Here is a 22638-nt window from a genome sequence, read left to right on the forward strand (position 1 = left end):
TCCCTTCCCCTACAAACAGTAGTAATGAATGGACTACGCCTAGACCAGATAGATGACCACCCATGTCATTTATCTGGTGTCAGATATCATGGTCCCATGATTCATTAAAAAATGATAGTTATAAAAGACAACTTACAGAGGATTCGGGGAGCTCAGTCCTTTCTGAGCCATTTTCTTTGGTTCTCTCGCTGTTCTGGAGACTTCTCTCGCTGTTCTGGAGACTCTGAATTGTGTCTTTCAAGTGTCTCTCCTCTGCTTGAAGCCTCCTGATGTCCGTAACTTTGTCCTGTACCTGCCGTTGAAGCTCCTCCATCTCAGTCTTCAGTTCCTCTGTCCTTTTCGTGCTGAGTTTTGCAGCTTCTCTCTCTACCTCTTTTAGGAATCGTTGTCTCTCCTCATCCAGATTCTGCCTCAGTTGGACACTTTCCAGCTTGTATCCCTCAGACTCCATCACTAACTCTATGATACGATGATGTTTGGCATCTAGCTGGGCCTGGAGGTCTCTCAGCAGCTCCTCGGTTGGGCTGTGACCTTCTGATTCCCCGGTTCCTTCGATGCTCCGCACTCGAGCCTCTAGACCTTGCTTACATTCGAGACCAATGGCCAGCTCGCCAGATCGCGTCCTTTCTGCAGCCAGGAAAGCCTGGAGTTCTGACACTTTGCTTCTCTCCTGTGAAAGTGTGGCATCATATAGACTTTCCTTGGTGGTGAGCTGCTCCTGGAGGCTTTTTACAAGCAGCTGCTCCTCTTCCAACTGATGTCTGAAGTCACGAGTCTTGGTCTTCTGCTCTTCTAAGAGTATTTGGAAGTCCTAAAAACAAAAACATAATTTTGGTTGGTTCCATTACCTTTGCTATGTTTATCTCAGGCCAAGGCTGAGATAAACAATGCTCATTGCGCAACACTGCCACAGTCCGTAGGACCCAGTGATCACCGGGTGCCCCTGGCATGGTGGGTCTGCTGAGTCCTAGAAAAGCCAAGACAGAGATATTCTCCATTGATGAACACTATGGAGGCCCCAGCTACTGTTACAGTGGAAGACTGAAAAATATATATAAAAAAACAAAACAACAAACTTGTACATTATACTCCAGAGCTGCACTCACTATTCTGCTGGTGCAGTCACTGTGTACATACATTACATTACTGATCCTGAGTTACATCCTGTATTATACTCCAGAGCTGCACTCACTATTCTGCTGGTGCAGTCACTGTGTACATACATTACATTATTGATCCTGTACTGATCCTGAGTTACATCCTGTATTATACTCCAGAGCTGCACTCACTATTCTGCTGGTGGAGTCACTGTGTACATACATTACATTACTGATCCTGTACTGATCCTGAGTTACATCCTGTATTACGCTCCAGAGCTGCACTCACTATTCTGCTGTTGCAGTCACTGTGTACATACATTACATTACTGATCATGTACTGATCCTGAGTTACATCCTGTATTCAACTCCAGAGCTGCACTCACTATTCTGCTGGTGCAGTCACTGTGTACATACATTACATTACTGATCCGGAGTTACATCCTGTATTATACTCCAGAGCTGCACTCACTATTCTGCTGGTGGAGTCACTGTGTACATACATTACATTACTGATCCTGTACTGATCCTGAGTTACATCCTGTATTACACTCCAGAGCTGCACTCACTATTCTGCTGGTGCAGGCACTGTGTACATACATTACATTACTGATCCTGTACTGATCCTGAGTTACATCCTGTATTACACTCCAGAGCTGCACTCACTATTCTGCTGGTGCAGTCACAGTGTACATACATTACATTACTAATCCTAAGTTACATCTTGTATTACACTCCAGAGCTGCACTCACTATTCTGCTGGTGCAGTCACTGTGTACATACATTACATTACTGATCCGGAGTTACATCCTGTATTATACTCCAGAGCTGCACTCACTATTCTGCTGGTGCAGTCACTGTGTACATACATTACATTATTGATCCTGTACTGATCCTGAGTTACATCCTGTATTATACTCCAGAGCTGCACTCACTATTCTGCTGGTGGAGTCACTGTGTACATACATTACATTACTGATCCTGAGTTACATCCTGTATTACACTCCAGAGCTGCACTCACTATTCTGCTGGTGCAGGCACTGTGTACATACATTACATTACTGATCCTGTACTGATCCTGAGTTACATCCTGTATTACACTCCAGAGCTGCACTCACTATTCTGCTGGTGCAGTCACAGTGTACATACATTACATTACTAATCCTAAGTTACATCTTGTATTACACTCCAGAGCTGCACTCACTATTCTGCTGGTGCAGTCACTGTGTACATACATTACATTACTGATCCTGAGTTACCTCCTGTATTATACTCCAGAGCTGCACTCACTATTCTGCTGGTGCAGTCACTGTGTACATACATTACATTACTGATCCTGAGTTACATCCTGTATTATACTCCAGAGCTGCACTCACTATTCTGCTGGTGCAGTCACTGTGTACATACATTACATTACTGATCCGGAGTTACATCCTGTATTATACTCCAGAGCTGCACTCACTATTCTGCTGGTGCAGTCACTGTGTACATACATTACATTACTGATCCTGTACTGATCCTGAGTTACATCCTGTATTATACTCCAGAGCTGCACTCACTATTCTGCTGGTGCAGTCACTGTGTACATACATTACATTACTGATCCTGAGTTACATCCTGTATTATACTCCAGAGCTGCACTCACTATTCTGCTGGTGCCGTCACTGTGTACATACATTACATTACTGATCCTGAGTTATATCTTGTATTATACTCCAGAGCTGCACTCACTATTCTGCTGGTGCAGTCACTGTGTACATACATTACATTACTGATCCTGTACTGATCCTGAGTTACCTCCTGTATTATACTCCAGAGCTGCACTCACTATTCTGCTGGTGCAGTCACTGTGTACATACATTATATTACTGATCCTGTACTGATCCTGAGTTACCTCCTGTATTATACTCCAGAGCTGCACTCACTATTCTGCTGGTGGAGTCAGTGTGTAAATACATTACTTATTAGGTATTATAAAGCTGCATTCACAGATCTGCTGGTTGTTATTGGAAATGGTCAGTAAGCTTCTTGTCAGACACTCCTTTAAACAGATTCTTTTAACTCCCATAATGCAACGAGGCAGTTACTTTTTCCTACATCAGATGACTGTGCAGAGCTGCGCTCACAATTCTGCCAGTTCACATGTCACTAAGCTCATACCCTAACAGATGTCAGCTATTCCTGGTGTAAACATTACATTTTGCAGCAAGAACTACAACTTTGTGCAAACTCTGCACCAGTGTTGAGAGATTTCAGCTCCCTGAAGAATAGTGAGTGCAGCTTTGGATTCAGGTTATAACCCAGGATCAGTACAAGATAAGTAATGCAATCTGATTACAAAGTTACATCGCTGCTTATGAAGATGAATAATAGAAGTAACTGATCTTTCATGGACATTAGTTACAGCGGGTGTTAGGCTCTGTACGGTGTCCTCGCCAGGTATGGGTCTTCTGTCCTGGCGTCTCACCTCCAGCTCTTCCTTCTCTTGCTGCTCACTACGCTCGCTCTTCGTCTTCTCTTTCTCCAGAGCCCACTGCAGCTCTCTGCTCTTCTTCTGCTCGTTTACCAAGGCGTTGTTAATGCTGTCCAGCTCCTCACGTCTCTTCTTCAGCTCCATCCTGATTATAGATGGGATATTTAGTGCAATAAAAGCCTTCAATTCAGATCATTAAAATCCTACAATCTGCTTTCATTCTGGGTAATGATGGGACTGCTGTGTAACTTGCTCTTTGGCCTCCTGTGCACAATTTTTATCAGGTCTCCACCACCTGCCATTTATAACATTGGTGCCAGATGGGCCTTGGGACCCCCATAGTCCCAAGGGCCCAGGTGTCATAGTTGTGTCCTCTAGCGTAAAGCCAGCCCAGGCCTCCATGACAGGTCCACATGAGGCATGCTGCAAGAAAGGAGCGTTACCTCCCGGTCTTGTTTGCTCGACACAACTGTCAATCATTACAGAGTCCAAGAGCAAAGATCCAGCGCATCGAAAAAATATTCGCTTTATTTTCCAATGATTAAAAAAAATGGCAATGGAAGTATGGCATGCCAAAAACTTGTAAAAAAAAGTCCCTTATTAGACCATAATAGTTGACGCATTTCAAGGCAAACCTGGTTATGAGTAGATTGCGTTAGATTGCCTCGAAATGAGTCAACTATTATGGTTGATGCAAGTCGTCTCCTTCAGCCACAAGACTCTTTCCAGATTAATTACAAGTTTCATTGACAGCTCTCCCCCTAAAATAATAATTCTGGAGGTCTTTTTTTTTTAGGCATTTTCTTTGTCCCTTTCTTAAAGGGGTATTCCCATCTCTAAGATCCTATCCCAATACGTAGTAGGTGTAATATTAATAATATTAGCAATTACCTTCAAATAGAAACGTAGTATAGTTCTTCAGATTAGCTATGTTGCTTACCCTATGTGCAGGGCATTACAGTAACTTGGGTATCCATAGTTACAACTACTCATATAGTGACAGTTAGTTAGTTGTTAGTGGACATAAACATGGATATCTAAGCTACTGCAATGCCCTGAACATGGGGTAAGCGGTATAGCGAATCAGAAGAACTATACTACATTTCTAATTGGAGGTATTTGCTATTATTATTATTACTATTCCTACTACATATTGGGATAGGATCTTGGAGATTTGAAAACCTTTTAATTTATTCCTCCTGGAACGGTATGTATTTTTTTTTTTTTTGACATTTGCATTGTTCCTTTCTCAAATAAATATCTTTCGAGGAGGAATAACTTAAGAAAGAAAGGGACAACACAAATGTCTAAAAATAAATAAATAAATAAATGTCATTCGAGGAGGAATAATTTTTTATTTTTTTTTTAGACATTTGCATTGTTCTTTTCCTAAGTTATTCTTCCTGGAAAGGTACTAATAACTAGACAACTGGATGCTACTATTGTGCTTGCTAATAGATGGAGTCGTTACATAGTTAGCGCTGTTTGGACAGTGTCAATGTGTAAAGACTGGCCCCCAACGACAAGGGGAACAGGTAACACCCAGCTGACAATTTATACATTCCCAGATGTAATAGTAGAGGAGCGGCACAATACAAATATTATCCAGCATTGTTATGTGCAGGATAATACAAGTATTTTCTAACTCAGGAGAGCTGTTAAAGTTTAGGATGAGGACACTGAAAGAAACTGTGTATAGTGAAGGTGTACAGATTACGCTTTTGACATATCAGTATTTAAAGGGATTGTCCAGGATTAGAAATACAGGTCTGTTTTTTTTTTCAGAAACAGCACCACACCTGTCCATAGATGGTATAATTCCAATTTGCGTCAATGGTGCCAAACTGCAATACCTGGAGCAACTAATGGACAGGAGTGGAGCAGTTTCTTGAAGAAAGCAGCCACGCTTTCTTAATCTAGGTCAGATATTTATGGCCACCTACGATGGCTAGATTACCTGAGAGACTCAAGTTCTTTAAAGTGCTTGTGCTGCAGCTTGAGGGTTGATTCAAGTTCCATCTTGGTTAGTGCAAGTTCATTCTTGATTTCGGCTGACAGGAGCCTCTCCGAGCCCAGCTGCTCCTGCAGCTCGCCGGCTTTGGCGTTCATGCTGTGGAGTTGCAGGTGCATTTCTTGGGGGAGCGAGGACTGATCTTGCGGCAGATAGAGAGCAGCCCCTGTCCAGAGAGGAGAACAATATAAGGTGGGGGGCTCTGAAACTCTGTGCAAGCGCTGCTTTTTTTTGGGGGTCCAAAACAGTAAAAGAAGCAATGAAAGATTTCCACTTTCTTGTGATCTTGTCTTACGTTTTTGATTTTCGCTTGTTTGTACAAATTGTTACATTTTAGGAAAGCTAGGTGACAACCAACATGGCCAGCAGAATATTTGACATCACCCAATTCTCCCATATTTGTTAATTCACCAAGTGTCAAATTACTCTGCTCCACAGATTTTGTCTGCACCTGTGCTCCTTGACCACCAGCCTTGTAGGAAACAGCAGCCGGTCCCATTTAGGTTTCCTGCAAAGTTGGGTGAACTGATGCGAGTGGAATAGAATTCTACTCGAAGTTTACAAAAATCTGTATTCTGGCCACATGTGGTGCTCCACTCTCTCCTGTATGGTCCTTGCGCCTCTTTTTACTACCACTGTGTGCCGAAACCCAGCGCCTCTACATGCTAGGCTGGGACTTCTGCCGTGACTACGCCGGGAAGGTCCCTAGACGCAGATGGACGTCCTAGCCTAATGTGAAGATGCCCTCGGTCTCAGCGCACTGTGGAGGTAAGGTGAGGCGGTGCGGACCGTATTAGGGAGAGTGAGCAGCGGAATTGAGCATTCATTGATTCCTTATGTTTATTATGCCCTGGGGTTTCTCGAATCTCTCCAGACGCCAGTAGTATAATAAGGGACATTCAATTAGCAGAGAATAAATTTGCTGCAAATTGAATTTTCTGGTAAAATTAAGCAGATTTGGAGAATGTATAGAAGAGGATGCCAAGATGTAGGAAAAAGTAGATTTTCATCCTCAGCACTGGTGAGGGGGTCTGACATCTTCTGATCATATAGTGATGGCATATCCTGGCGATATGTGATCACTTTACATAATGTGAATAACTCTGTAAGATTTGTTATTTTACCTTCAGTGCGATGCAAGGATTCAATACCAGGATTAACTTGCAGATTGGTCAACTTAGCGCGAAGATCCTGGATCTCGAGGAGCAAACTCCGCCGTTCAGCGTTCTGTATACAGTCCATGGCGTTAATCTGCTCCATACCCTGAAAAATAGAGTAACATTTGTAATACAATCAGTAGACATTAGGGGATTACAAAAATAGTAGATAACACTGTACAGCAAGGTAAGCTATGCCAGTCTACATTCATATACAGATGCAGCAGAGCTGACCCCGATAGCTATACTTTATATTTCAATTCACCATCATTTTCCATATCTCTGTTTCAGTCAGTAAGTGGAATTAATGTTATATATTTTTAGAAACCTGTACAAAACTTGCCCACAACCGAGGGTTTGCTACATTTCTGTACACTCAAAGCATCCCTCTTGGAGATACAGCGTTGTTCCTCTCTCCCGTCACCCCCATCCTAAGTTTGCTGTAAAATATCAGCAAATATCTTTGTTTTTTTTAAATGTATGATGACATTGTAGCAGCCCCTCATCTGTGACAGTAAGAAGAGATCAGGAAGCCAAAAAATCTGAAAGAATCTAAACTTGCAAAACTTTTAATTCCAAAAAGATTCTTTTTTTTTTCAAAATTGAAAAAAGTCATTCCCTATCCATATGATAAGGGGGTAAGTTACTGATTGCTGGGGGACCGACAGATGTATGAGTGGAGGTCGAGCATGAAAACCTCAACTTCATTCGCTGCCAATGGTACAGATGAGAAAAGCCAAGAGCTGTTCTCAGGTATATCTGGAAGGCCTTAGAGGATGAATGGAGCGCAGGCATCAATGCTCAAAGTCTGCTCCATCTCTGAAAAGTGATCGGACTCCAAGTGATTAGTAAGGTATCCCCCCTATCAGGAGGATAGGCGATGACCTTTAATTTTGGGAAAACCCCTTTTAAGATTTACTTATATCTGAAAAACCCCTTTAAAAACTCTGCACTGGGAGATCCGTAGAGCCCATCTGGTGCAGACAGCCGCATCCAGCGCCGGAGGAATCACCTGTTCTTGCAGTTGGTGATGCATTTTATTGACTAAGGCAGAGGCATCACAATGGCCCAGCGAGGACAACTGGGTGTGGAAAGCAGAGAGAAGAGCATCCTGCTCTCTACAGAAGACCTCCTGTATGGCGTGCAGCAGTTCTCCTCTCCAGTCTGGGCAGCGGTCATGAAAATCCAACCTTGTCTGAACCTAAAATACAAAGGAAGCACAATTAAGAAAACTTCCAGATGCATGTGGCGTTCCTTTTCCCTTCCAACCAACAACACTACTCCACGGGAGAACCCGAGACAAATCCTACTATAGATCAATGGGGTCCAGGAGCCGCTGGGGCTCATCATGCGACATATGCATTGTGGCCAAATGGAGGCCACAGGGAAAAACTGAACGGCCCCTCAATTGTATTCAGTGTGTGCTTCTCTGTACATTGTAACGTGTAATCTGCCTCTAGCAGAAGACATCAAGGTAGATTATGGGAAGACGGACTCTGCTCGGCCCGCCTCGACACCGGACGACGGACTCGGCCCGCCTCGACACCGGAAGGCGGACTCGGCCCGCCTCGACACCGGAAGGCGGACTCGGCCCGCCTCGACACCGGAAGGCGGACTCGGCCCGCCTCGACACCGGAAGGCGGACTCGGCCCGCCTCGACACCGGAAGGCGGACTCGGCCCGCCTCGACACCGGAAGGCGGACTCGGCCCGCCTCGACACCGGAAGGCGGACTCGGCCCGCCTCGACACCGGAAGGCGGACTCGGCCCGCCTCGACACCGGAAGGCGGACTCGGCCCGCCTCGACACCGGAAGGCGGACTCGGCCCGCCTCGACACAGGAAGGCGGACTCGGCCCGCCTCGACACAGGAAGGCGGACTCGGCCCGCCTCGACACAGGAAGGCGGACTCGGCCCGCCTCGACACAGGAAGGCGGACTCGGCCCGCCTCGACACAGGAAGGCGGACTCGGCCCGCCTCGACACAGGAAGGCGGACTCGGCCCGCCTCGACACAGGAAGGCGGACTCGGCCCGCCTCGACACAGGAAGGCGGACTCGGCCCGCCTCGACACAGGAAGGCGGACTCGGCCCGCCTCGACACAGGAAGGCGGACTCGGCCCGCCTCGACACAGGAAGGCGGACTCGGCCCGCCTCGACACAGGAAGGCGGACTCGGCCCGCCTCGACACAGGAAGGCGGACTCGGCCCGCCTCGACACAGGAAGGCGGACTCGGCCCGCCTCGACACAGGAAGGCGGACTCGGCCCGCCTCGACACAGGAAGGCGGACTCGGCCCGCCTCGACACAGGAAGGCGGACTCGGCCCGCCTCGACACAGGAAGACGGACTCGGCCCGCCTCGACACAGGAAGACGGACTCGGCCCGCCTCGACACAGGAAGACGGACTCGGCCCGCCTCGACACAGGAAGACGGACTCGGCCCGCCTCGACACAGGAAGACGGACTCGGCCCGCCTCGACACAGGAAGACGGACTCGGCCCGCCTCGACACAGGAAGACGGACTCGGCCCGCCTCGACACAGGAAGACGGACTCGGCCCGCGGGGCTTTGTCTCACTACAGGAAGCGGGGGCGGGGTTTTGTCTCACTACAGGAAGCGGGGGCGGGGTTTTGTCTCACTACAGGAAGCGGGGGCGGGGCTTTGTCTCACTACAGGAAGCGGGGGCGGGGTTTTGTCTCACTACAGGAAGCGGGGGCGGGGCTTTGTCTCACTACAGGAAGCAGGAGCAGGTCTACTCCTGCTTGTCTATCAAACTGCATGCAAATATAACAGAGGTGGTGTTTCATTTCAGTATAAGCCATTGAACAAAAGGTGGGTGCAATGCATTCTGGGAAGGGAAAGCAAGTTCCAGAGCATATAGTGAAATCGCCAAATAAAAAAGATTGTCAATTTACAAAGCATGAAAATCGAAGAAGTTCTTGGACGTTTTAGATGAGTATGTTAACCTAAAGCAGTTTTATCTTATGGGTGATGTGTGTAGCAAGAGCATGCCGTTCTACAGGTTTTGGGTGAGATGACAGGTATGCTTTATAGGGAGTGTGTCAGCACAGAACGACCGTTCAAACAAAGCACAGGTGCTCGGTGCACTCTTTGAAGAAGCTCAGCTCATGGCTTTCAGCAATATTTTGTGGATTTTTTAAAGAGTTTTCTTAGGTACTGTATATTTGTACACTACATGGTGGGCTGTAAATGGCGGTATTATCAGTACTATATTGGCTAGAATTACTAAAATTTCCCCAGGATCCCATTCTCTATAAAACTCTTCCTGATTCAACACCACAACAGGGTTTTATATATAACGGAAAGTACTTTTACATGGCCGTGCACATCTGGGTTTGCTAAGAAAAATATAAAAATACCCAAACCTGTAAAGTATCACCCACAAACCTCAGGATCCTTGTAAAACTGCATTTTAGCAATCAAGTCTTTCAATGACGCGATGGTCTCTATTAAGGTTTTTCTTTCCTCGCGCCAGGACTGGGTGTTGATAGTAAAAGATTTCTCCTTCTCGGGGCTGGTGGCTTCGGTCAGCGACAAGACCTGCATCCCCTCCTGATGGACGGCACGTAACAAGTCCTATAGGCATGACACTGATTGTTAGTACAGGTATAAATATCGGGAAGGGGGTCATCTTCTATCATTGTAGTTGGTACCTTGATCTTGCTTGGAAGTAACTCTTCTGGGACCTCGTCTCCCACTCTCAGTCCTTCAGGAAGGTGGTCGGGACTCTGAGCATCGTATGTTCCCTGGCTCCAATCACATTCTGTATCCATATGCCACAAAAGAATAAAATAATAAGTGACACGTGGGACTTCACTTTCTATGTAATAAAATAAGTATTTCAGTGATGGATTATATTATGAGCAGTTTAGAAGCCCGGGGCTCAGAGAAAAGTAACTAGTCCCATAAAGTCCTCATCACTGCACTTGACTTGTTCTCTACAGCTATGGTGGTGTTTTATAGATGGCATCAATACTGAATTCGGTGGACCATAGACCCTGGGAATGAAGACGGTTAAGTGTATGAGTTTGGGCTGGGGACTGAATATTTCATTGTTTCTAGGATGTGAAATTAGGGGGCCGATTACATTGAGGGGCCCACTCTGGCCTTTGTATTAGTTTAGAAGTCTTGAGTCTGGTTGGGGTTTTGAATTAATTTAGAGGTCTGGTCTGGGATCTGAATCAATTTCAGAGTCTGATCTGGGTCTGAATTAATTGAGGAGCTTTAGTCTCTGGTCAAAACAAAGTAAGCGGTTTAGGGGTCAGGTCTAGGGTCAAAATGAACCGATAATTTTGACCCCAGATCAAACCAAATTAAAAAATCGGAGCTGGAGTCAAAGAGCAGAGGCAGGAGTCAATCTGGTATGGGGTCACAATAAACTGAGGGGTCTAGTCTGGGGTCAAAATTTCTTTAGCGGTCCTTACTTAGTGATCTGGGGACTGAATTTTTGTAGGGGGTCAAGGATAAGTTTCTTCAAGTAAAGAGAATACAATGGATAACAAGCAGTCCTACGTAAAGACACCTTAAATGCACATTGATAACGTGAACAGTTATTTCAAACAACGCAAACAGCTCTTCTACATCTATCCACATATGCATCTATGTACTAGATATAGAGTTGAGCAAAAAGATTTACTTGATCCTAATGGGCATGTCATTAAAGGGGTTGTCCACTACTTTTACACTGATGACCTATCCGTAGGATAGGGCATCAATGTATGATCGGTCGGGGTCCCACACGCGGCACATCCCGACGATCAGCTGTTATAGTTGCTGGTGGCCGCGGTCGCCGGCCGGAAGTGCTCACCTGCGGGGCTCCGCCGTCAAGTGATAGTGGCCGCCAGGGTGTACTGCACATCCTCTCCCTATTCAATTGAATGGGAGACGGATGTGCAGTACACCTCGGTGACCACTACCACTTGACGGCGGAGCTCCGCAATTGAGCACTTCCGGTCGTCGTCGGCCGCCGATGACAGCTGATCAGTGGAGGTGCCGCGTGCGGGACCCCAGCAAATCATACTTGGATGCCCTATCCTATGGATAGGGCATCAGTGTAAAAGTAGTGGACAACTTCTTTAATAGGGGCTGCAGGACCAGAGCCCTGCAAACCTCCTCCTATTTACTGACACTTCTGACTACAAGGCCCAGTGCGTTGCAGAACGATGTCATTCAGGCCCTATTAATCCGCAGTGGCGCAAGGATGCTGCAGGTTCACAGGGCTCAGCTCCAGGAGCCATGGACTACTGATGTTGCCGCTGGACCATGCCAAACCATATAAACATTCCTAACTACAAATTATAAAACCACATGAATATATTTAGATGTTAGGTTAAAAGGGAAGATGATCTCACCACTAGAGGCAGCGTCTGTGAGGTGATACTGTGTAGAAAGAGCAGAATCTGCAACGACTCCACCCTAGGGAAACACAAAAATCTAATTAGATTATAAAAATGGAAAGAATCTGAAAAAAAAACAACCCAAAAACTCATCCATTAATTATCAGTTTATCCTTTTTGTACCCCAGCCTCTCCTTTTTGTACAAAAGCCCCTCCTTTTTGACCCCAGCCCCTCCATGTAATTTATGAAAAAAAAAAAAAAAAATGATCCAATACGTCTGCACTTTACATGTTGTGTCGGCACGTTTTTCCATATAGTAGTGGTATGATGTAGGCATTTGTCTAACAAAGAGAATATCTTTTTTCTAGTAGAGATCCAATGAACCAGTCATAAATAATCAGAAAAAAAGAAGCTACATGCAAATCAGACTTAAAGTGCACTGGGGGCGTCATTATCCTTGAAAGTGCATTAACACGCCCCAGTGCACTTCCAACCTGATCGGCATAGGATTTCTATATTAAGATTCTCATGTCTGGCATAACGGATGTCTATAAAAAAAAAAAAGTATCATTTTCATTTGGAGACAATTCCCTATACAGCTATACCATTTATTCATTATGGAAAAAGATGCGGACGGGTTCCCTTTGAAAGGTTTCAGAGCAATAAGACTGAAGAATGTTCTGTGCTTTGAACATGGAATTAGGGCCCAGAATATAAACTTTTCAGTACCCGTATTACATGATGCCTAATACAGAGGTACTTACAGAAGATTTCAAGGCCTCGATAACGGCTTTTAGAGCCTCACATTCATTAGTAAGCGCCTGTGCGACAGCATATTGATCCCTCCTCAGAGTGTCCGCCTCGCTGATGTGCCGGGCTTCCATGTCGAGGATCTCAGCTGCGTGGAGCTCTTGCATCTGGCTGATCTTATCAGTGTAGAGCTCCATTAATTCGGCCACTTCCTCCGAGGTGTTGTTAAGGTGAGCGGACTCCAGCTCCTTCTGGACTCCTATGTGTTTGTGGTGGACCCGTGACGTCTGGTTGCTGTTGTTAACACTTGAGACTTTGTCGGTCTGGCATGATGATGATGTTGAGCTCTCCTTGGTGGCCCACTCTGGGCTTCTGACCCCATCTGTGAAATCTACACCAGGCATGGTCTTCTGCTCCTCTTCCTCAAGTTCTTTCTTCATGTAAAACGCCAACTTCTCCTCGGCGTGGGCGAGACATTTCTTCACGTCTCGAAGGTCTTCTTCGAGATGTGCCAAGTTGGATTCTTTGAGCTGTAGGATGTTTATGAAGAAAGCATTAAAAGTGAACTTCTACAAGACATGGAGGCCACCATATTGCTGGCCGACCTCACAATTCTATAAAGTACACACAGTGACTGTCTACCATGTCTACAAATGGATGGGATTTTCCAGTCTTGCCTGAGCCACAGGATAGGTGAAAACTTACTGAGAGGTTTGACTCCTGGGTCCTCTATAGACTCAGAAATGCCCCATTCATGTCAACAGGATTGCCGGAGATGCCAAGTATACAGCTCGCCTTTCTCGGACATTTCCATAAAAAATGAATGGGTTTGGACAACGCTCCATTCTAACGGGATATTTTAATTCCTTGTTCTTGGGAATAGTCGGGATAATTGAGGATAAACACCCAGCTTTCAGCAAGTTATAACCTATGCCGAAATTTGACTGCACTTGTAAATAGACCCTTACAATCAGTTTGAGACCGTCAGAGCGGCAGCAATGATTCTGGGAGTAAGTATGGGTTATTTTTGTCTTTTATAAACATCCCAACACAATGGTAACTGAAATCCACTTTAATGGTAAGCAGGGGCAAAACTAAAGAAAATGCAAAGGCAGCAGCTGCAACCCAGTCCCTGGTGCCCAACGAGGCCCCTCTGCAACATATGAAGACACCAGTGGCACAAAACATACATTTTGCATTGGGGACGAATATTTTCAAGTATCGGTTCTAGAACCTGGCATCGTACATCAGCAAATAGGACCCCACTTCCAATTTATAATACTTCACCGGTCATTAGTGCATGCTATATTCAGTGCCAGCATTTTTACTATAAAGGTAAAGCAGCGATCATCCCCCACCATTAGCTCCTCCTTCAGTTTCTCCGCCATCTCTCTGTAATGGCACAGCTCTTCTTTGGCAGCCGTTGCTTCTGCTTTAGTAATGTGCAGCGCATTTTCCAGATCAGTCACAGTGTTGTCCTCAGACTTTAGAATAATTCCCTGTGGATAGGTAGAAGCCTCAAATCGTATAAACTGTATACTTTATGCGATGACAATTTAAAGGGCGTGCAATCATTTAAATAAAAACCAAATACTGAAGAATTTTGAAAATATTCACTAAAAATCTCTTACTTTTAGGTTTCTACAATTTGCATGCACAACTATATGTCTCCATGGCTACAGACTACAAACAAACCTTTTGTAGTCGGATTTTGCAGTCAATGCTATTGAAAAGACCATTCTTGCAGAAATATATCTGTATAGGTACAGTACAGACCAAAAGTTTGGACACACCTTCTCATTTAAAGATTTTTCTGTATTCTCATGACTATAAAAATTGTACATTCACACTGAAGGCATCAAAACTATGAATTAACACATGTGGAATTATATACTTAACAAAAAAGTGTGAAACACCTGAAAATATGTCTTATATTCTAGGTTCTTCAAAGTAGCCACCTTTTGCTTTGATGACTGCTTTGCACACACTTGGCATTCTCTTGATGAGCTTCAAGAGGTAGTCACCGGAAATGGTTTTCACTTCACAGGTGTGCCCTGTCAGGTTTAATAAGTGGGATTTCTTGCCTTATAAATGGGGTTGGGACCATCAGTTGTGTTGTGCAGAAGTCAGGTGGATACACAGCTGATAGTCCTACTGAATAGACTGTTAGCTGCTTTTTTCTTGCCATAATACAAATTCTAAGTAAAGAAAAACGAGTGGCCATCATTACTTTAAGAAATGAAGGTCAGTCAGTGCAAAAAATTGGGAAAACTTTGAAAGTGTCCCCAAGTGCCGTTGCAAAAACCATCATGCGCTACAAAGAAACTGGCTCACATGAGGACCGCCCCAGGAAAGGAAGACCAAGAGTCACCTCTGCTTCTGAGGATAAGTTTATCCGAGTCACCAGCCTCAGAAATCGCAGGTTAACAGCAGCTCAGATTAGAGACCAGGTCAATGCCACACAGACTTCTAGCAGCAGACACATCTCTTCAACAACTGTTAAGAGGAGACTTTGTGCAGCAGGCCTTCATGGTAAAATAGCTGCTAGGAAACCACTGCTAAGGACAGGCAACAAGCAGAAGAGACTTGTTTGGGCTAAAGAACCATTTCCGGTGACTACCTCTTGAAGCTCTTCAAGAGAATGCCAAGAGTGTGCAAAGCAGTCATCAAAGCAAAAGGTGGCTACTTTGAAGAACCTAGAATATAAGACATATTTTCAGTTGTTTCACACTTTTTTGTTAAGTATATAATTTCACATGTGTTAATTCATAGTTTTGATGCCTTCAGTGTGAATGTACAATTTTCATAGTCATGAAAATACAGAAAAATATTTAAATGAGAAGGTGTGTCCAAACTTTTGGTCTGTACTGTATATAAAAATATTCTGATTTTGCAGTCAACATTATTCCCTTCCTTCTACTGTCACATAACTGCAGGTCTTTATTATATAGTTATGTGACAGTAGAAAGAAGGGAACAACATTGACTGCAAAATCCGACTATTTAAATATATAATATATGTATATGTACACACACACATAAATATACATACACATATATATATATATATATATTTCTTTTCACTAGCCTGTAATCAGAAAAAGCGAACATTTACCTGGGATAGTGCAGAGTCCATCACTCTTGATTCGCTTTCTGTCTGGTTCATGTCCGTTTTCCTTGTATAATTTTCCAAGACTTGCCGCAGGTCATGGAGTTGTCTCTCCTTCTCGTCCGCCTGTTGATTTGCGATATTAACCTGTTCACGTTCTACCTGTAGCTGCTCATGGAGGTCGGATAGCTGCTTCTCCAACTCTAAAAGTCTCATAGAGAGCGCTGATAACTTTGACTCGGTTTCCTCCTCCAAGGAAGGCTTAGCAAAAAGAGGCTGCATTTTTCTGTCTTCCTCATCCAGTCTGACAGGGCCATCATCTTCATGCAATTGTTTAGTGTGCACCTGAATGGCTTTAAGCTGGGCGTCACTCACAAGAGCTGCAGCCACTTTTTCCCTGAGTGTGTCCTCCATGGCCACCACTATTTGACCATGTTGGTCGCTTTCAGCTTTCACCTGCTCTTTCAGCGTTTCAATCTCTTCTAAATACAGCAAAATTTCCAAGTCTCTCTCTTTAATAACGTTTTGCACTTCCTGTAACTGATCCTCCATGGTGTCTATTGTGATCTGCATGGTCTCCTGTACGGAGGTGAGCAAAACTTGGTTGGCCAAGTGCTGTGCGGTCTGGTCTCTCACAGCTTCCTCCACATCACCATGGTCATACGTTTCATCTCCACTGGACTTGTCTTGCAAAGACTCTTGTCCGTCTACACTGTCCTCAGCCATTGGCAATTGTCGTGAGTCTTGCTTTACACTTAGTGAATTGGTCACAGTGGTATCACCATTCATCAGCAGTCTTGATGCCTTCTCCTCATCTCTAAAATGCTGTGCGTTACTGTCTGACTTTGCTTTAGAGGACATCTTTAGTTCAGCTTCAGCTAATTTTTGGTTGAGCGTTTCAATCACATCGTGTAGCTGCTCAATCTCCATTTTTTGCTTGTTTAACTGTTCCGACTCTGAATCCTTCTGTTCTATAACTTTCTGAAGTTCTTGCAACCGTGACTCTATGTCATGGGTACTAGTTTGTGTGGTCTCCTCTGTGGATGTCACCATCACTTGCTTTTGCATCTGTATTTGTTCTTTATCCCTTTCGTGAAGCTCAACTTTAGAGGCTTTTTCAATCTTCCTTTCTGTATGTTCTTTATGCTCTTTTAGCCTTTCTAGTTCTTCCTTTAAAGCAGCCATTTCCATACGCTTCTCTTCAAGCTCTCCTCTTAAGTCACTTTTACCATCACACTCTTCCTGCAAGTGTTTGTGCTCTGTGATTTTTGGTTTATGGCTCATTTGACTTTCCGCATCCTTCCTTGTAGCACCATAATCCTTCTCTTCTTTTGATAAGTCTTTGATCACCTTCTTCAGCTGTGCGATCTCTTGTGCTTGCAGGTTAAGCAGGTCTTCCTGATTCTCACATTGTAACAATTCTATATCCTTCAGATTTATGATGTTTTGAAGTTCTTCTATGTGCAACTCCATATCCTTTGTAGTGGTCTCCTCCATGGAGGGCGACACTTCCAGACGAGGTGCCTCCCTTTTGCTTAATTTTGGTTTTAGACCCATAACTTCACGTCCTTCAGAATTTCTAGACTCGGCCCGTTCGTTTTCATCCTCAGATCTTTGAAACAGTTTTAGTTTTGCCAATTCTTCTTCCAACAATGCCATCTCTATTCTCGTTGTCTCCAGCTCAGCCTTTAATTGAATGACCTTAGCATCATCTTCACCAACTTTTTGCAGAGCAACTTCATTTTCTATAAGATCTTGGTGGTATGTCTGACTTAACCCATCTTTTGTTTTGATGTTTCTTATCTTTTTTAGCTCCTCTTTTAACAAAGCTATTTCCACTTTTGTCCTCTCAAATTCTTCCTTAAAGGCATTTCCACCATCTGAATTTTTCTCGTTGTCCTCACTTTCGGTGCTTCTTTTACTTTCTCTATCCTTTGTGGCGACTTCCGAATCAATTAAAATCTTCTTTTCTTTCGAGAAGTCCTCCTGCACCTTCTTCAACCGCTCAATCTCGTTCTTCTGTTGGTCCAACAAGTCTTCCAGATTCGTATACCGCAACAATTCTACATCTTTCTGATCTATAAGACTTTGAAGTTCTTGTATCTGTAACTCCATATTCTTCATTGCAGTGGTGGTCTCCTCTTTGGGTGTAAACATATCTGGAGAAGCTACAGAGGGATCTCTTGCCTTTTGGGACAAAGTTTGTTCTGGTTCAGCCAAGGTAGGACCTTCTATGCTTGTTTCAGATTCCTCGTTGTTCTCGATAGGCATTTGCAACAATTTGTGCTTGTCCAGCTCTTTTTCCAGTTGGGTCATCTCGATTCTAGTCTTCTCTAGCTCTGCTTTTATTCTAACCAGCTCACCCTCATCTTGGTCTACCCTCTGCAGAAGAACTTCAGAGTTTTCTATTAAAGTTTCACTTTGACCTTCCTTGATCTTCTTCTCTCCATCTGCCAATCTCTGCTGTAAATCTCTGACCACATCATTTAGACGTTCAATTTCCTGATTTTCAAGCAGGGCTGAAGGGTGATTTGTGAATTGCAGGAGCTTTGTATCTTTCTCCTGGATGCTTGTCTGCAGATCTTGCACATGAATCTCAAGTCGATGTATTGCATCCTTGGAAGCCTCTTGCACAGATACAAGCAAGGCTTCGACTGCCAAATACTGAGCTGTTTTTGCTCGTAATTCCTCAGTTAATCTATCGATGTTGACTGTGGCATTTCTGTCCTGCCTCAGGAGATTTTCTGACGGCTCTTTGGTTCTAACCATGTCCTTGTTTGTAGGTGCCTCATCTGTATCACTTTCTTCAGTGTTTGGAGATAGAATGAGATTTTCAGGACAAAGCTGATGTCTAAAAGTTTCCATTTCTTTATATTCAAGTTCAAGCTGAAGCCTTTTGACTTCTTCTTTCAGGTCTTTCATTGCTAGGGTTTGTTCTTCCAGCATTATAATTTGCTCATCCTTCATTTTAATAATGCCCATCAGTTCTTCCAACTTGGACTCCATATTCCGAAGAGTAACCTGAGCCTCCTCCGATAGAGTCTCAGATAATTTATTCAACGGTATTGTGGACATCTCGTTCCTCTGTCCATTATTATTAGTGCTCTCATGCCTCTCCGCCATATTGTTCTCTGATGGTTTGCTTGCACTCACGTTCACATCTTCCATGACAGCAAACGGTGCATCTCCTTGACCAAATAATGGCTGTAACATTTCCTTCCCGGCAGCAGTGTCTTCAAATTGGTGTTTATCAGCAAAGTCCATTGCAACTTTTTGCTCTATACGAGTCAACTCCTCTTGTAGTTTTTCTATCACTTCATTGAGCTTTTCTATCTCCTCTTCGTTGCTCTTCTTCAGTCGCTCCTGGTCACTTTTTAGGCATTTTATCTGACTTTTGTAAGCCTTCATTTTTTCATTATTCTCTTCAATCACCTGAAAGAGTAAAGATAAAAAAAATATACCAATGATTTTGTTTTTATTTCCAACACAAAAAAATATAACAACCGCTATAAGCAGGTCATGCCTACAAGACGGTGAGATGACTAAGCCTATGAGCCCTGAAGTGCTTCAGAAAAAACATAGCTCTAAAGGATAATCTTAGAAATTAATCAAATAAACTATAGATATTATTGCTCTCAAATTCCTCTCAGTCTTCAGTATATTTTAAATTTTCCTGAAACAAAACAGTCTTGTATTAAACTTGCGGGGAATATAGGGGTTAAGTTCCTACTGTTCTACTGTTAGAGAGGGGCATGGCCAATAGGTGATTTTTTTCTACAGCAGACAGGGCAGAGGAGGGGAGACTTGCTGGAGCTAATTTTCTTACAACCAGATACAAGAAAGTGAGGATGAGAGGGGTGGAGACAGCAAACAAAGGAGACTCCTGTTGAAGCTATTTTTCTTACAACCAGACACAAGAAGTGAGGAAGAGAGGGATGAAAGTGGCAGACCGCTGTCTTACTATCAGATACTAGACAGTGTTGTCTCAATCCCTCTCCTCCTCAGACAGATGAGGCTCCAGCTGCATCCAGTAGACTTAGAGCAGGATAGACAGTCAAGAGCAGAGGGTTGGGTGTGGAGGCTTCTGTTGCAGCCAGTTGTCTTACAGTCGGACACAAGACAGTGAGGTGCAGTGGGGTGGAGATATCAGACAGAAAAGGCTCCAAGTAACTTACAGTCAGGTACAAGACACTGAGAAAGAGAGGTGTGGAGGTAGCAAAAAGAAGTGGCACCTACTGCAGCCAGTTGTCTAACAGTCAGACACAGAACAGTGAGATAAAGAGGTGCAGAGACAGCAGAGGCTCCTGCCTGCATCCAGTAGACTTACAGCCAGATACAAGACAGTGAAGAGCAGAGGGTTGGGTGTGGAGTGGCAGCTTCTGCTGCAGCCAGTTGTCTTACAGTCGTACACAACACAGGGAGGAGCAGTGGGGTGGAGATATCAGACAGAAGAGGCTCTGACTGCATCCAAGTGACTTACAATCAGACACAAGACATTGAGGAAGAGAGGTGTGGAGGTGGCAGATAGAGATGGCACCTGCTGTAGCCAGTTGTCTAACAGTCAGACACAGGACAGTGAGGAAAAGAGGTGCGGAGACAGCAGAAGCTACTGCTGCATCCAGCTAACTTAAAGCCGGATAAAAGGTATTGAGGAGCAGAGAAAGGTGTAGGTGGCAGATAAAGGGGACACCTGTTGCTGCCAGTTGTCTTAAAACCAGACAAAAGAGAGAGAAGTCTGGAAAGCTGATTTTCTGGGAAATCCATATAGACAATTCTTGTATATATTTCTCAGTTTAACATATTTTGCAGCATGAGGCAAAAAAGGGTAAAAAATGAGACTGCAAGATATAGAATAAATTCTATACTTTCTATGTTCAGTCTTCCTTTAGCATTTGCCCCCTACCAGTGTTATCTGTCTGACCTGGAAAGAAGTGTCAGCTGAGCAGCCCTCCCCACAACGATCAACAGATCTCATTTGTTAGCTGGGAGAGACCTGTCACTCATAGATTAGCAAACTGGAGAGCAGCCAAGCTGACACATCTCTACAAAAATTATATAGCAGATAAGATTACTTCATATGTGTTTTCTAGGACATAGACATATTGAAGGACTGTCCTTAGATAGGCCATCGATATCAAGTCGGTGTGGGTCCGTAAAGACGTGTTGAATGACAACTAGTATATGATGGAATTGCAAAGAGCTGCATGGCCAATAGAAATTGGTAAACTAGAGTCTCGAGGACCCTTCAATTAGCGGATTGGTGCAGATGCCAGGAGTCAAACCCCCATTGATCTGATAATGATAGTTTATCCAAGTATAGCTCTGCAATATTGTACTCCAGGAAAGCCCCTTTAAGGGCTCAACAACTAATCAGAAAAACCCAGCCTGTAAGCAGACAGCATGCTTTATTGGCATCAGGGACCCCCACACATGGGATGGGCGATGCTTTTTTTGCAGCAGTCTACAGATGATTACAAATATGGGAGATGGCACTAGCGGGACAATACCTTGTTATCTGTCGCAGCCTCCAGTTGTGCCTGCAGTTTTCCTATCTGTTCGTTGAGCAGGTCGATTTCCTGGTCTTTCAATAGTAATAATTCCTCTGATTTTCCAGGTTTGGGAAGAAGAGGTTTAGAAGAGAAGGTTCCTGGATGTTCTTGCTGTGTGTTTTCAACTTCATCCTAAACACATAAAGTAGATGTTTAGACTTCAAACCCATACCCATCAAATGAAAGGGTCATTCACACAATTAAAAATTGCAATTCGACCACTGGGACCTTCACTTGAAATGTGCTCTGAGAAAGACCGATGAGTAGCCACCACTCCAATCATCTCCTATGGAACTGCTGGACACACCAGAGTACAGTGCTCAGCTTTTTCCAGCAGTCCCATAGACAATAAATTCAATGACATTCACCATGATTGACCTCCGCTCCATTAACTGGGTCTCTAACAGAGGTCCGTTCTCGGGATCACTGAGGTTCCCAGTGATCAGACCTTCACGATCTGAGAATTATCATCTATTCTGTACTTTTAATGATGGGAATAACCCTTTAATAATGACTTTTACCTGCAAAATAATAAGAAACCCGTACACAATGCAGAATTATCTCACCTTTAGCACTTTATTCTCTTGCTCCAGTTCCTGCAGACGGGTTTCAGCCTCCTTCCTCTGGATCTCCAGCTGCATGTGGAGCTGCTGAACCTCCTCATTCTTATTCTCCAGCTCTTCCCTGAACTGTTCCAGCTGCTCCACCAGGTTTGTGATCTGCCGGACAAAAATGAAGGAATGTAAAGCTGTGATACAGGATTTCTGACAGTTAAGCCGACAGATCTTCAGGCCCGAAATATCCTTATAACTGTGATTATCTAATGTGTATGGCTGAATACTGGTGGAGGTTGGAGCATCCTAATGTGCAAAGTGGCTTAATTCGGACGCGTCTGTTTCAAGTATACAAGTATTCCCAATAACTATTTTTGCCCTCATTCACTTGAATGGGAATAAGCTGCAATACCCAACACAACCAGCAGGCAAGAGTGGTGCAGTTTTGGAAATCTCAGACAACCTCTAAGGCTATGTTCACACATCATGAACAGAGTTCATTTTCTGCAGCAAAACCTGATCCCTTGCTGGAGGTTGTTAAGGATTTTTGTTGCTGTTTTCTTGCTTTTTTTTGGTGCGTTTTTTCAGCG

The 22638-nt window shown here is 44.2% G+C and overlaps 1 protein-coding gene across 8 annotated transcripts in view; it reads right to left on the reverse strand.

The window, feature by feature from the left end:
• AKAP9 (A-kinase anchoring protein 9) overlaps positions 1 to 22638 on the reverse strand; it is a 200529-nt gene that overhangs the window by 11746 nt on the left and 166145 nt on the right. For all 8 annotated transcript variants that reach the window (XM_073677388.1, XM_073677390.1, XM_073677392.1 and 5 more), the window contains 13 exons: positions 22061 to 22213; positions 21453 to 21626; positions 15952 to 19377; positions 14196 to 14336; positions 12852 to 13367; positions 12102 to 12165; positions 10404 to 10513; positions 10138 to 10326; positions 7751 to 7939; positions 6706 to 6844; positions 5528 to 5747; positions 3565 to 3715; positions 137 to 811 (listed from right to left, as the gene is read on the reverse strand). In XM_073677388.1, coding sequence (XP_073533489.1) covers positions 137 to 811; positions 3565 to 3715; positions 5528 to 5747; positions 6706 to 6844; positions 7751 to 7939; positions 10138 to 10326; positions 10404 to 10513; positions 12102 to 12165; positions 12852 to 13367; positions 14196 to 14336; positions 15952 to 19377; positions 21453 to 21626; positions 22061 to 22213 — 6147 coding nt within the window. The remainder of the gene's footprint in view (positions 1 to 136; positions 812 to 3564; positions 3716 to 5527; positions 5748 to 6705; positions 6845 to 7750; positions 7940 to 10137; positions 10327 to 10403; positions 10514 to 12101; positions 12166 to 12851; positions 13368 to 14195; positions 14337 to 15951; positions 19378 to 21452; positions 21627 to 22060; positions 22214 to 22638) is intronic.

Source organism: Phyllobates terribilis, unplaced genomic scaffold (assembly GCF_046119375.1).
Source record: "Phyllobates terribilis strain yellow unplaced genomic scaffold, ASM4611937v1 Scaffold_4__5_contigs__length_816908805, whole genome shotgun sequence".
Taxonomy (NCBI): Eukaryota; Metazoa; Chordata; class Amphibia; order Anura; family Dendrobatidae; genus Phyllobates; species Phyllobates terribilis.